The sequence below is a fragment of the Oncorhynchus mykiss genome, chromosome 1 (assembly GCF_057628025.1).
Source record: "Oncorhynchus mykiss isolate SJ-2025 chromosome 1, ASM5762802v1, whole genome shotgun sequence".
In the NCBI taxonomy this organism is placed as follows: Eukaryota; Metazoa; Chordata; class Actinopteri; order Salmoniformes; family Salmonidae; genus Oncorhynchus; species Oncorhynchus mykiss.
Window position 1 is genome coordinate 57,370,350 of NC_143022.1, and position 14,009 is coordinate 57,384,358.

Consider the following 14,009-nt stretch of genomic DNA (forward strand, 5'->3'; position numbering starts at 1 on the left):
ATGGTCAAGATGTTCAAATGTTCATAAATGACCAGCATGGTCGAATAATAATAAGGCAGAATAGTTGAAACTGGAGCAGCAGCACAGTCAGGTGGACTGGGGACAGCAAGGAGTCATCATGTCAGGTATTCCTGGGGCATGGTCCTAGGGCTCAGGTCCTCCGAGAGAGAGAAAGAAAGAGAGAATTAGAGAGAGCATATGTGGGATGGCCAGTCCTCTTCTGGCTGTGCCGGGTGGAGATTATAACAGAACATGGCCAAGATGTTCAAATGTTCATAAATGATCAGCATGGTCGAATAATAATAAGGCAGAACAGTTGAAACTGGAGCAGCAGCACAGCCAGGTGGACTGGGGACAGCAAGGAGTCATCATGTCAGGTAGTCCTGGGGCATGGTCCTAGGGCTCAGGTCCTCCGAGAGAGAGAAAGAGAGAAGGAGAGAATTAGAGAACGCACACTTAGATTCACACAGGACACCGAATAGGACAGGAGAAGTACTCCAGATATAACAAACTGACCCTAGCCCCCCGACACATAAACTACTGCAGCATAAATACTGGAGGCTGAGACAGGAGGGGTCAGGAGACACTGTGGCCCACTCCGAGGACACCCCCGGACAGGGCCAAACAGGAAGGATATAACCCCACCCACTTTGCCAAAGCACAGCCCCCACACCACCACCGATCAACTTATTAATCATGTAACTGTAATTAACTAGGAAGTCGGGGCACCAAGGAAAAATATTCAGATTACAAGGTTGTAATTTCCTAATATTTTCATATTTGATCCATATTCTTCAGATTAATTAATTATTTACTTTACCTCACGTTAGTCTCATTCCATTGTTGGTTATCAGCCTCCCGACTGGCGCAGTGGTTAAGGGAGCTGTGCCAGCTGTGCCACCAGAGACTCTGGGTTCGCGCCCAGGCTCGTAACCAGCCGTGACCGGGCAGGTCCGTAGGGCGATGCACAATTGGCCTAGCGTCGTCCGGGTTAGGGAGGGATTGGCCAGTAGGGATATCCTTGTCTCATCGCACTCCTGTGGCGGGCTGGGCGCAGTGTGTGCTAACCAAGTTTGCATGGTGCACAGTGTTTCCTCTGACACATTGGTGCGGCTGGCTTCCGGGTTGGATGCGCGCTGTGTTAAGAAGCAGTGCGGCTTGGTTGGGTTGTATATCGCATGACTTTCAACCTTCGTCTCTCCCGAGCCCATACGGGAGTTGTAGCGTTAAGACAAGATAGTACCAATTGGATAACACAAAATTGGGGAGAAAATAGGGTAAAATAAATAAAAATAAAAAATTGTTGGTTATCTGCACAAACCCAGTCTTCACTATGAGTCATCCAATTAAATTGTCTTGAATAATTTATTTATTTATTACTAACTAAGTAATTCACAGAAATGCATAAACAAACAAACAAGGTAAATGTGGTTACAAGAAATGATAGGGGAATGTGCTGTAGTGGGCTAAACCGGCATGGCGGCTTGTTAGACAAAAGGGGAAGTGAGGGTCGACTAAGAAGTCACTACAGAGTGATAATTATAACAATTGAAATGCTAATCCTATGCACATGAACGCTCACTCATTCGGGAACAATTGCAATCAGTATATATATTTACGCTCAGTGTGTCGTCTTGATCGCTGGTGAAAAGTTTGTTTCTGTTGGAGAGTTTCGTCCTCTCTCTCTCTCTCTCTCTCTCTCTCTCTCTCTCTCTCTCTCTCTCTCTGTCTTGGTTAGAGGGGATAGTTCAGAGTGACATGCATTCATTTCTTATAGAATGGATGTTTCGGTGGTTGTCGTTTTTCGCGTTCAATGATACCGAATTCCTAGCTGCAGACTAGTAATTAATATCAAAGACTTGTTCTTATTCTGTTGGTATCGATAGTCTAAGAGTTTAACCACGTCGTATGGTTAAAAGATTCAGCAATGGTCAACCTTTGTCCTCTCCTAATGGAGAAAAACATGGTCTGGTGGTAATTTCTCAAAGTTGGGTTTTATTCGGAATTGCAGAAAAGGGGCTGTCCCAGGATGCCTGACCCTAACTGGGCTCAAGGGCGGTCCTCTGATTTAGTTCAAATCAAAAGGAAATTGTATTTTCCTTCATTAAACAGTCCAAAATCATATTACACAATTTTACGAACAGTATCATACTCACTCATTCATCTTATACAACAATTAGATGTAAACCTCATATCTGAGGCTATTACAGTGCCTTGCGAAAGTATTCGGCCCCCTTGAACTTTGCGACCTTTTGCCACATTTCAGGCTTCAAACATAAAGATATAAAACTGTATTTTTTTGTGAAGAATCAACAACAAGTGGGACACAATCATGAAGTGGAACGACATTTATTGGATATTTCAAACTTTTTTAACAAATCAAAAACTGAAAAATTGGGCGTGCAAAATTATTCAGCCCCCTTTAGTTAATACTTTGTAGCGCCACCTTTTGCTGCGATTACAGCTGTAAGTCGCTTGGGGTATGTCTCTATCAGTTTTGCACATCGAGAGACTGACATTTTTTCCCATTCCTCCTTGCAAAACAGCTCGAGCTCAGTGAGGTTGGATGGAGAGCATTTGTGAACAGCAGTTTTCAGTTCTTTCCACAGATTTTCGATTGGATTCAGGTCTGGACTTTGACTTGGCCATTCTAACACCTGGATATGTTTATTTTTGAACCATTCCATTGTAGATTTTGCTTTATGTTTTGGATCATTGTCTTGTTGGAAGACAAATCTCCGTCCCAGTCTCAGGTCTTTTGCAGACTCCATCAGGTTTTCTTCCAGAATGGTCCTGTATTTGGCTCCATCCATCTTCCCATCAATTTTAACCATCTTCCCTGTCCCTGCTGAAGAAAAGCAGGCCCAAACCATGATGCTGCCACCACCATGTTTGACAGTGGAGATGGTGTGTTCAGGGTGATAAGCTGTGTTGCTTTTACGCCAAACATAATGTTTTGCATTGTTGCCAAAAAGTTCAATTTTGGTTTCATCTGACCAGAGCACCTTCTTCCACATGTTTGGTGTGTCTCTCAGGGGCTTGTGGCAAACTTTAAACTTCACTTTTTATGGATGTCTTTAAGAAATGGCTTTCTTCTTGCCACTCTTCCATAAAGGCCAGATTTGTGCAATATACGACTGATTGTTGTCCTATGGACAGAGTCTCCCACCTCAGCTGTAGATCTCTGCAGTTCATCCAGAGTGATCATGGGCCTCTTGGCTGCATCTCTGATCAGTCTTCTCCTTGTATGAGCTGAAAGTTTAGAGGGACGGCCAGGACGGCCAGGTCTTGGTAGATTTGCAGTGGTCTGATACTCCTTCCATTTCAATATTATCGCTTGCACAGTGCTCTTTGGGATGTTTAAAGCTTGGGAAATCTTTTTGTATCCAAATCCGGCTTTAAACTTCTTCACAACAGTATCCCGGACCTGCCTGGTGTGTTCCTTGTTCTTCATGATGCTCTCTGCGCTTTTAACGGACCTCTGAGACTATCACAGTGCAGGTGCATTTATACGGAGACTTGATTACACACAGGTGGATTGTATTTATCATCATTAGTCATTTAGGTCAACATTGGATCATTCAGAGATCCTCACTGAACTTCTGGAGAGAGTTTGCTGCACTGAAAGTAAAGGGGCTGAATAATTTTGCACGCCCAATTTATCAGTTTTTGATTTGTTAAAAAAGTTTGAAATATCCAATAAATGTCGTTCCACTTCATGATTGTGTCCCACTTGTTGTTGATTCTTCACAAAACAATACAGTTTTATATCTTTATGTTTGAAGCCTGAAATGTGGCAAAAGGTCGCAAAGTTCAAGGGGGCCGAATACTTTCGCAGGGCACTGTATATAAACAGCGTTATGGTAATGTGGCCACACCGTCTCCCATGAGCTTCCCCAAGTTGTAATAAACAGACCAGTTCGTAGCTGGATTCTTCACCGATCTTTTATACTTTTTCCGGAACATGAAATTTGTTCGTACCTCAAGTTCTGTGAGGAGAAAGAAATTCCTTTGTGCTCTATGAAAATTTACTCTGCCTCTTATACTGTGTGGCCATGTGGCAGGGTCTTCTCAGGAATTTACGACCTCTCTCTGACCACAGCAGCCTAGTTGAAGGAGGCAAGGGGGAGGCAGGGAGAGGGGGATGGGGCTTGCTATACGCAAAGAGGGCAACGTCATGAAACAGCTTTGCACACTCTTGGCATTCTCTCAACCAGCTTCATGAGGTAGTCACTGGAATGCATTTCAATTAACATGTGTGCTTTGTTAATTAAAAGTTAGTTTGTGTAATTTCTTTCCTTCTTAATGCATTTCCAATCAGTTGTGACAAGGTAGAGGTGGTATACAGAAGATAACCTTATTTGGTAAAATACCAAGTCCATATTTTGGCAAGAACAGCTCAAATAAGCAAAGAGAAACAACAATCCATCATTCATTTCAGACATGAAGGTTAGACAATGTGGAACATTTCAAGTGCAGTCAGAAAAACCATCAAGCGAGGACCGCCACAGGAAAGGAAGACCCAGAGTTACCTCTGCTGCAGAGAACAAGTTCATTAGGGTTACAAGCCTCAGAAATTGTAGTCCAAATAAATGCTTCCCAGAGTTCAAGTAACAGACACATCTCAACATTAACTGTTCAGAGGAGACTGCGTGAAATCAGGCCTTCATGCTTGAATTGCTGCAAAGAAACCACTACTACAGGACACCAATAATAAGAAGAGACTTGCTTGAGCCAAGAAACATGAACGGATGATCTCTGCATGTGTGGTTCTAACCGTGAAGCATGGAGGAGGATGTGTGATGGTGTGGAGGTGCTTTGCTAGTGACACTGTCTGTGATTTAATTGAATTTAAGGCACACTTAACAAGCATGGCTAACACAGCATTCTGCAGTGATACGCCATCCCATCTGGTTTGCGTTCAGTGGGACTATCATTTGTTTTTCAAGAGGACAATGACTCAACACACCTCCAGGCTGGGGTAAGGGCTATTTGACCAAGAAGGAGAATGATGGAGTGCTGCATTAGATGACATGGCCTCCACAATCACTCGACCTCAACCCAATTGAGATGGAATTAGTTGGACCGCAGCGTGAAGGAAAAGCAGTCACATGTCATCAACAAAATGTTAAACAATAGGCCTATAGCAAATGTAGCACATGGCATTCATTTTTCACATGCAAATAGCACTTTTCAGTACTGCCCAAGGCATGCCATTCCACGAGAGCATTGTTTATTTTTCATTATTTGAAGCAATGGGCCCAATCCTTCCTACATGACAACAAAAACATAAACAACAGAGTGGGCTCAGCTTTGGTTTCAGGGTTATGTTCAGGTAAAAAATGGACTAATCCATATTCTTTAAGATCAAGGGATATTTCATTCATTGGAACGATTTGAAATCTGACAGTCTATAGCCTAATTGTGTTATTAACTGTATTGAAGTAGAAATCAATAGGTTACAAGCCTACATAACCCATAAAGTGAAAAGCAACACCCATTTATAGCCAGCTATATAAACTCTAACTCTGATCTATCCTCCAATAGATGTTGTTCAAATGGCAATATTCCTTTTTGTCGTCTTCTAATGCTTCATAATGGGAAGTTATGTTACTGATAGAATTTTGGGCAGGTAACGAGAAACTGTAACAGCAATAGCCCTTTTCAAAAGGAAAATGTATGCACATTACAACATGCGTGACTCAAAGTCAAAATAAAACCTCTCACCTTCATTTGCATCTTGGTTATTTATTTCACTGCATTCCTCCAAAGTAGAAATTATGCCGCAGGAAAATAAAAAATCTCTCAAAACCTCTGTCTGGGAGCTGGTTACTCTTTGGAGTTACTCCAACGAAGAAAGTGTCTTCACAGGCTCACTCATGGGCGTAACTACATGAGGACACTGAGGTCCGCACTACTGACATTTTTTCTAATTAAAAATATAAAAATAAAAAATATATATATTTTGTACACAATCAAGTAAATAAATTATGGGTCAAGATCTTAATATTGCTCTCAGTGTTGATCAAAGCTCAGAACGCTTATATTCTTGATCTGACTGAGTTCTACTCACGTCTGCCTCTGCGATCGAGTGGGATCATGAACAGTGTTTTTTTTTATATGTTCGCCTGCATCCCATGGATTTTGCGCCCAGATTTGCCTTTTTAGCAGTTTCACCACTCTCTCAAACGGCTAAAACGTTAAACGTTAAACGTTAAACTTGCCTGAAATGTTAAACGAACGACCCCAGCTCGATGTTGTCTCAAGTAGGCTGCTGACAGTATGTTCATGAAATGCCGGACAAAAGGCAATTTTAAAACTGTCCCGCGACTACTGACGTGTCTACAGACATCCCCCAAACAAACAAAAACCGCATAATGAGTGCACTGCTAAATAGTCGCTTATAGATTTGTCAGTCAGTCAATGAATGCATGCAGAAGGAGACAGAGGAGAGAGAGCGAGAACGGAAGCAAGAGGTTAGTACAGTGGTTCCCAAACCAGTGGTTCCCAAACCAAACCTATCTTCCCTACAGACCTACATTAAAATGCATAAAAAATGCAAACAATACAGTTGTAAAGTGTGATACGTTTTTGTTCATATCGGTGGTTGTTTGTCTTATCTCCATCGCCCACTGAAGTAGTTTACCCATTACACACCTTTTTGTTACCACTACTTCACTTATATTAATACAGAATCGTAAGTAATATTCTAATAATTCGTAGACAATGTGATAAAAATATCACCTGTGTGCTCCATTGATGTCTGTTTGTGTGGAGCTTGATTAATAATGCCTAGGAATACAAATGTCAACGCTTTGTAATCTGGGAAAAGAGATATGTATGGTATGTTGAGTTAATGATATATGCAATTCAACGATACAACTGAATGAACAGTCGCTGGTGCTACATGTCAGTGTGAATAATTTCTCATTTTTCCCCCTTTTCAGGGTTGTAACATTGCAATTGTATAGCAAATAGGCTATGTGTTTGTAGCTCGACTGAGGTGATAATGGCTTTGTCATTTTTGCTTGTTTTTGCTGTTCTTGAAATAGCATTCAAAAAAGAATGATTGTATAGAAATGCAGTAATGAGCTTGGGGAAACCCTTTATAACCCTTTATCATTTCTTATAATCTCCTCTCCCCAGGTGTGATCCAGGTTTCTCAGGTCTAGACTGCCAGGCATCCTCTCCTCTTTCTTCCAGCATCCTGTCAGACTTTGAGTCCCAGGATGGTCTGCTGGCCGTGTGGCAGGAAGTGATTGGTGGAGAGGTGGTAACACCTGACATGGGCTGTGGGGTGGTCTCCTCTGGGTCCTCGCTCTACTTCAGCAAGGTAGGATGACACACACACACACACACACACACACACACACACATTTACACAAAGTGACATCATACCCGTTAGGTAAATCTGGTTGCAATGTTGTTATTATGATGTCTTTTATAGCATCATGGTCAGGTTGTATACTGGTTGTATAAGAAAGTTAGCAACCAGGCAAAGATAACAACCATTAAACAACATTATTATTATGATGTGTGTGTGTGTAACAGGCCGGATTGAGGCAGCTGGTGAGCTATGACCTGGACACAGAGTGGGCAGAGTTTGTGCAGTTCTACCTGCGTGTGGGCGGAGACTGGGTACAATGTAACATGGCAGACAGCAGGGAGGAAGGAGTGCTGCTGCAGTACAGTAATGATGGAGGAATCAGCTGGGGACTCATCGCTGAGATGTACTTCACCGACTTCACCAAGCCACGGTAAGGAGAGAAAGGGGATAGAGGAGAGAGGGAGGGAGGGGAGCCGAGAGGTGCTGCAGTACAGTAATGACGGAGGAATCAGCTGGGGACTCAACGCTGAGACTTCACAGTCTTCCCCAAGCCACGGTGAAGAGGAGGGACTGGTTCCTCTCAAGTGTTCTTCCTTTGACGCTACTATGCTTTTGCGTGCTATTGGGGGTCTAGGCCATGCAGATTAATGTAAGTCACATTGTGACTGGTGATGTAAAAAGGGCCTTATAAATGTGATTGACTGACTGTCTGTCTGTCTGTCTGTCTGACCAGCATACTGACTGACTGACTGTCTGACTGATCTCTCCTCCCTAGGTTTGTCCACTATGAGTTGCCACAGGCCTCTAAGACCCCATGTACCCGGTTCAGATGGTGGCAGCCCCTTCACTCTGGGGACGGCTACGACCAGTGGGCCATTGATGATGTCATCATCTTGTCAGAGAGAGAGAAACACATCATCCCTATGGCCAACCCCACTATGCCACAGGTAAGTCTCTCATTGGCTGACGACCCCAAGCTGCCACAGGTAAGTATTTCATTAGTTGAAAATAACTGACAATCCCATTGGCTAACACTGAGACAGATGATAACAAAGGCCTTCTATACTTTGTGGCAATCTATCTGATTCTGGGATTTAGTGGTCAATATAATCACAAGGAAATATAAACATTTGAAATTGTGTATAAGACATGCCTGAATGTCTGAGCTCACTATGATGCCGAACGTCAGCTATTTGTCTTCTGTTGCAACTTATTGGCTGCAATGCACCATCCTTAACATCTGCTATCTCCCTGTTTGTAGAACTTCTATGAGAAGCCGGCGTTTGACTACCCTCTGAACCAGATGAGTGTGTGGCTCATGCTGGGCAATGAGGGTATGGAAAAGGAGAGGAACGGCAGCTTCTGTGCTCCCACCCCCTCTGCCATGGTGTTCGGGCGATCTGACGGAGACAGGGTGGCAGTGACCAGAGACCTGGTCCTAAGACCAGGGTACACACTGCAGTTTAAGGTATGTGTACAGTCTCTCTCGCTCTCTCGCTCTCATTCTTTTTCTCTTCCTCTCCTCTCTCCCTCTCTCTTGCACTCTTCTCTCTCCCTCCTTCTGTCTTTCTCTCAGAAATGTTTAAGTTGAACTTCTAACACTTTTACAGGTTTGTACATAAGGCAATTACTTTTTAAATGTATTTTATGTGTTTGTGTAATGTTCATTACTGACCCCAAAAAGTGGATCTAAAATAAAATGTCCCTCTCAATTCAGTTCAAAGGGTCTTTATTGAATCGGAAACATATGTTTACTTTGCCAAAGCAAGTGAAAAACAATTAACAAGTGAAATAAGCAATCAGGAATTAACAGTAAACATTACACACACTCTCTCTTTCTGTCTGGCTTTCTCTCCCTGTCTGTCCCTCCCCCCCCCCCCCCACCCCCCCTTCTTCTTCAGTTGAACATCGGTTGCGAGTCTCAGTTCAGTGCATCGGCCTCAGTCCTGCTGCAGTACTCCCATGATGCTGGCCGTACCTGGGCGCTGGTGAAGGAGGGCTGTTACCTAGGCTCCTCTGGGGCGGGCGGCTGTGAGGGCAGTGGGCGGGAACTCAGGGAACCCACTGTCTATGCCACGGGAGACTACGAAAGCTGGACCAGGGTTACCATTGTCATTCCGCGTAACGTGGCTGCCAGGTAGGGGAATATTATGGGGTGGGGTCTTAGACACTGAGAGATAGCAAAGACACAATTACATGTACGAAAGACTGTGGGATGGTATAGGTTCATGTTCAGTTCATTCAATATCGGTCATTCAAGCTGGATTTGATTTAGTAATCAAACTTACGAAGACTGACAGACTTTCAGTGGTAGAACTAGGTATATTGTATTTCTTGTTGAAATTGCCCTGGTTTTGGCGGGGATGGCGACCCAAATGGGGATGCCATCCCTGTCACTTCGGCACGGCTTCAGGTGTATTACTGAAGCTTCTGTCACTGTGGAGGAGTTTCTGGTCGCCGTAAGAGAGAAGGTAGGCTATGAAAATGTTGCTTATTCGTCACGGATGAATAAAACGGTGGTGTTTTTTCTTAAAGAAGAGCATCTTGTTGATTGTATGTTTGAGCATGGTGTCCTTCTTAAAGGTATGTTTATTCAAGTTACAGTGGTTGCTCATCTAAAAATGTTGTGATCATGCTGCGGAACTTAGAGTAGTATTGTGGTTTAGTACGGTACCCTGCGTCACTACTTCATTGCTCCAGACCAGCGCAAGGGGGAGTTAGAGAACTGATTATGCTTTTGGGTCCCAAGGTGCTACTGTGTCTTTTACTGACAATGAATGGGTGACATAAACCAAATAGAAACTGATAATGGTGCACAACTTCAGTATTTCTTACTAAAACTGTTGTTACCCTAAGCGTTTTATTCTAAGAGAAACTTAGACTACAATTAGGTGTGGAAATGTTAGGATTATTTTGCTCTTACTGCAGCACTGTAGCCTACTCCCAACCCGTAACATTGTATAGTGCCTGAGTGGTGCAGTGGTCTAAGACAATGTGTCTCAGTGCAATCTACATTGCTATAGATGCTGGTTCAATACCTGTGCTAGCTGTGACCGGGAGACCCGTAAGGCTTTTGGTTTCTCTCCCTCACCCCATGTTCAAGAAATGCCCTTTTTCTCGATCACTACATCATTTGAAAACCTAATAATCTAAAAAATATTGTTATTTTTTAAACAAAGCGATTATTATTATTAATTAATTTAGAATTATATAAAGCCCCATTAGATATTCTTACAGATATATTATTAATCCTGTTTGTCACAAGCGTAGCAGGCTGTGAATTCTGCAAACAAGGTTTCTAGGATGGGCCATTTGCAGGACAATACAGTATATATTGGTCATATTGGTCATGGCTCCCGAGTGGTGCACAATGGGATATCCTTGCAGTTCTTCAGCTGAGATAGCGGTGGGCGCACGAAGTTCAAGGCACGAGGGAAGGGGGCACGGGGCACGGGACGGGCCACAGAGCAGCGCACAGAAGATGGACCTAGCCCATGGGGAAGGAAGGGGGATAGGGGGGTCTTACCGAGTCTTTCCATAAGTCCACACAAGTTTCTTCAACTGTGTTTTGACTGTGATTAGAGCGATGTTGATGTTGTGCCGTGATGCCAGCAGATTACAGATGGCCTTTGCTGAACGCTCATCTTCTTCATTCATCAGTGAGTCGATGGCTTGAATCGTCTCGCTGGAAATGGAATACAATGTCAAAATCTGCAGCATACAGTAAAGACCAGCATTAATTAGGCCTACTTTGCAGTATTGTCGCCTACTGTACCTGTTCATTTTCCTGGGCTTTCGCATTCGGCATAACTCAGGCATTTGATGATAGTGTTTGTGAATAGCACTGTCCGTCACCAAAATCCCCAAGTCTACCAGTATTTTTTAAAAGTCTCCAGTAGATTTTCCATTCCTCCTGTTGTTACAGCATAATCAAAGTGAGGACAATCGGTGATCTGCTGTATACTTATAGCCTATTGTAACCTGAAAGTCACACCTTTCCAAGTACTCCTCACCCCGCGCCAATCGCCCACATTTAATTATTGATGGAGATCCATATAGATGACAAAATAGTTGGGGAAGTGATTCCATGGCACATGGTTTATGAATTGACATGCAATGTTCTGTTCATCCTGAAAGCCCTAACAGTCAAATTAATTATCTGCGTTGCTACAGATGCTGCCGCTGATTCGATACCCATGCCAGCCGCAACCGGGAGATCTATGAGGCAACGCACAATTGGCCCAGCGTTGTCCGGGATAGGGAAGGGTTTGACCGGCCAGGATTTCCTTGTCCAAAACCAACAGATGGAGAAAACCTACACCATTCGAGCAATTTATTTCAACAATAATCTTCATTTTAATTTGACTTTACAAACAACAAGAGGGCTTAATTATATTCTTTCTTTGGAGCCTAGACCTATATAAAATAACTTAACTGGCTGAGGTAGGCTATGAGGCTTAACAGCCTTAACAGCCTAATAGAAGTAGGATTTGTTTTATTAGGCCTACTTACAATTGCTAATGGTCAAAAATGTAGCCTCCTACATAAAACAATTATTTAAAGAACAAAAGGCTGTCTGTGTCGGGATAGCCTGCTCTTGTAACGACATAATAAACAGAACATACTGTCAGCTTGAGATGTAAATATCCCTGGATAACCGCACACAATAATATTAATATTTACTAAATAAAGTCATGCAGGCCACTAAGTTACTTATTCAATGAGAAAAGTTTCATTTCCCCTCAGACACAATCTTGTGGATGTCTGATTTGATGGATGGATGTGATTTTGATGTCGGTCCTTGATTGACTTGTGTGAAAGACAGTTCAGTCCTGTCGTGAGTCTATATTGCGCTGATAGAGGTAAATTAGGACTCGCTGGTGTATGTCGATCAAAACATTGTTAGCACATAAAATGCTAGTTTCTTTATTGTGCTGTATTCCTGTATGCCACCCAAAATGTTCACAGGGACTCGGCACTCCTGAGCGCATCCCTGATTTGTCTCGATGTCTGGAATTCAATCAGCTCAGTTTAAATTGCGGCCTCATCTAGCGAGGGTATAGTTTTCTTAGCAAGGGAGGAGTATTCTCCAACTGGGCGGACTGTGAGAGGATCACATACAAATGCAATGAAATCCTTGGGCAGACATGCTGTAGTCTTCCAATCTGGTGGATAAGTTGTCCCTCAGCTGCTTGATGAAATCTTCCATCACCTCTGTGTTAATGCTGCGGTCTGGTCCAAATTGAAAAATCAAGCTTCCTAGTAAAGGCCTCAAATTTCTCCTTCATGTCCACGACTGTTTCCCTCTTCCTTGTAACTGCAGATTTAACACGTTTAAGTTACAGAATATGTCCGCAAAAAATCTGTGTGTGGAGATTGCAGTTAACGATTCAATGTTTCTGCTCCAGGCCTCTATATGGGGCAGGAATACCATTAAAAGTTCGATGCTTCGAATCATAATTACGTCTGAGATTTAATTATTTGCAAACAGTGATATTTTAATTGCAAATAAGACACACTTGTTTGGCATTGGGAAAAGATGGAGAGATGAAGGCATATCTCTCTGTACATTCTTCTCTGAAACTTTCATTATTTTCATTATACACCTTTCTTCTTGATACTTTTTGAGAATTACATTTTATCTTGCTATCAAGCAAATTGTTCTGAACAAATGTTGACTTTATAAAAAGTAGTGTAACCTACAGTAGGCAACGTACTGTAGACCTGTTTTTCCTCACCAATCAACGCACAGAGAAATAGACCAAAATAATAATTCAATAGAGACATACTGATTTGATCAGATCAAAAATCATATCTTATTGCCAGTGAATGTATTATGTACTAAGCATATGTGTTAAACATGTTAAATGTGTAGTGTAGGCCAATTAATTGTGCTAATATTATATACTTATAATGCTCTGGCCCGCCAACTATTGGCTCAGAAAAAAATTGTCACATGGCCAAATCTAGTTGATGAACCCTGATATATAATATGTTTTACAGAGCCTTTCCATAAGTACACTCAAGTTTCTTCAACTGTCTTTTGACTGTGATTAGGGTGTGGAAACGATCACTTTGTGCAGTGACACATTTTCCTAACGGAGTGGTGCGGCGGTCTAAGACACTGCCTTGCAGTGCAAACTGTGTTGCTACAGATGCTGGTTCGATACCCATGCCAGCCACAACCGGGAGACCAATGAGGCGACGGGGGCTTTTGGTTTCTCTCCCTCTAAAAGAAGAAATAAATAATTATACATAACAAACCGGCTATATTTACAAATTAGTAAGAATGTCTCACCCCATGTTCAAAAATGGCATTTTTCTCGCTCACTTTAGGTTATTTGAAAATGAAATCATCTCCAAAATATCGTTATCTTTTAAACAAAGCGATTATTATTATTATTATTATTAATTAATTTAGAATTCTATAAAAGCCCCTTAGATATTCTCACAGATCAGATTGGCCCTAGCGAAAAATGCCCCTTAGATATTAATTTAGAATCCTCCAATCCTCTAAATCGAATGATTGGCTGAGAGTCACGTCATTGAAAAAATTAGTTTTGATATACTGTAGGCCTACCGTAGGCGACATGAGTCTCACTGGTGTTGAGTAATGTGCTGTTAAAAGTGGTGTAGGTCTTATTTATTTAAAAGTATATTGAAGTTAGAAGCAACAGGATTT

The 14,009-nt window shown here is 42.3% G+C and overlaps 1 protein-coding gene across 4 annotated transcripts in view; it reads left to right on the top strand.

Annotated features, from left to right (window-relative positions):
- The window catches only part of LOC110532453 (reelin), a 297,868-nt gene that overhangs the window by 214,423 nt on the left and 69,436 nt on the right, over positions 1 to 14,009 (top strand). For all 4 annotated transcript variants that reach the window (XM_090234988.1, XM_090234991.1, XM_090234993.1 and 1 more), the window contains exons 25-29: positions 7,147 to 7,333; positions 7,552 to 7,757; positions 8,103 to 8,274; positions 8,589 to 8,795; positions 9,229 to 9,464. In XM_090234988.1, the coding sequence (XP_090091114.1) occupies positions 7,147 to 7,333; positions 7,552 to 7,757; positions 8,103 to 8,274; positions 8,589 to 8,795; positions 9,229 to 9,464 (1,008 nt within the window). The remainder of the gene's footprint in view (positions 1 to 7,146; positions 7,334 to 7,551; positions 7,758 to 8,102; positions 8,275 to 8,588; positions 8,796 to 9,228; positions 9,465 to 14,009) is intronic.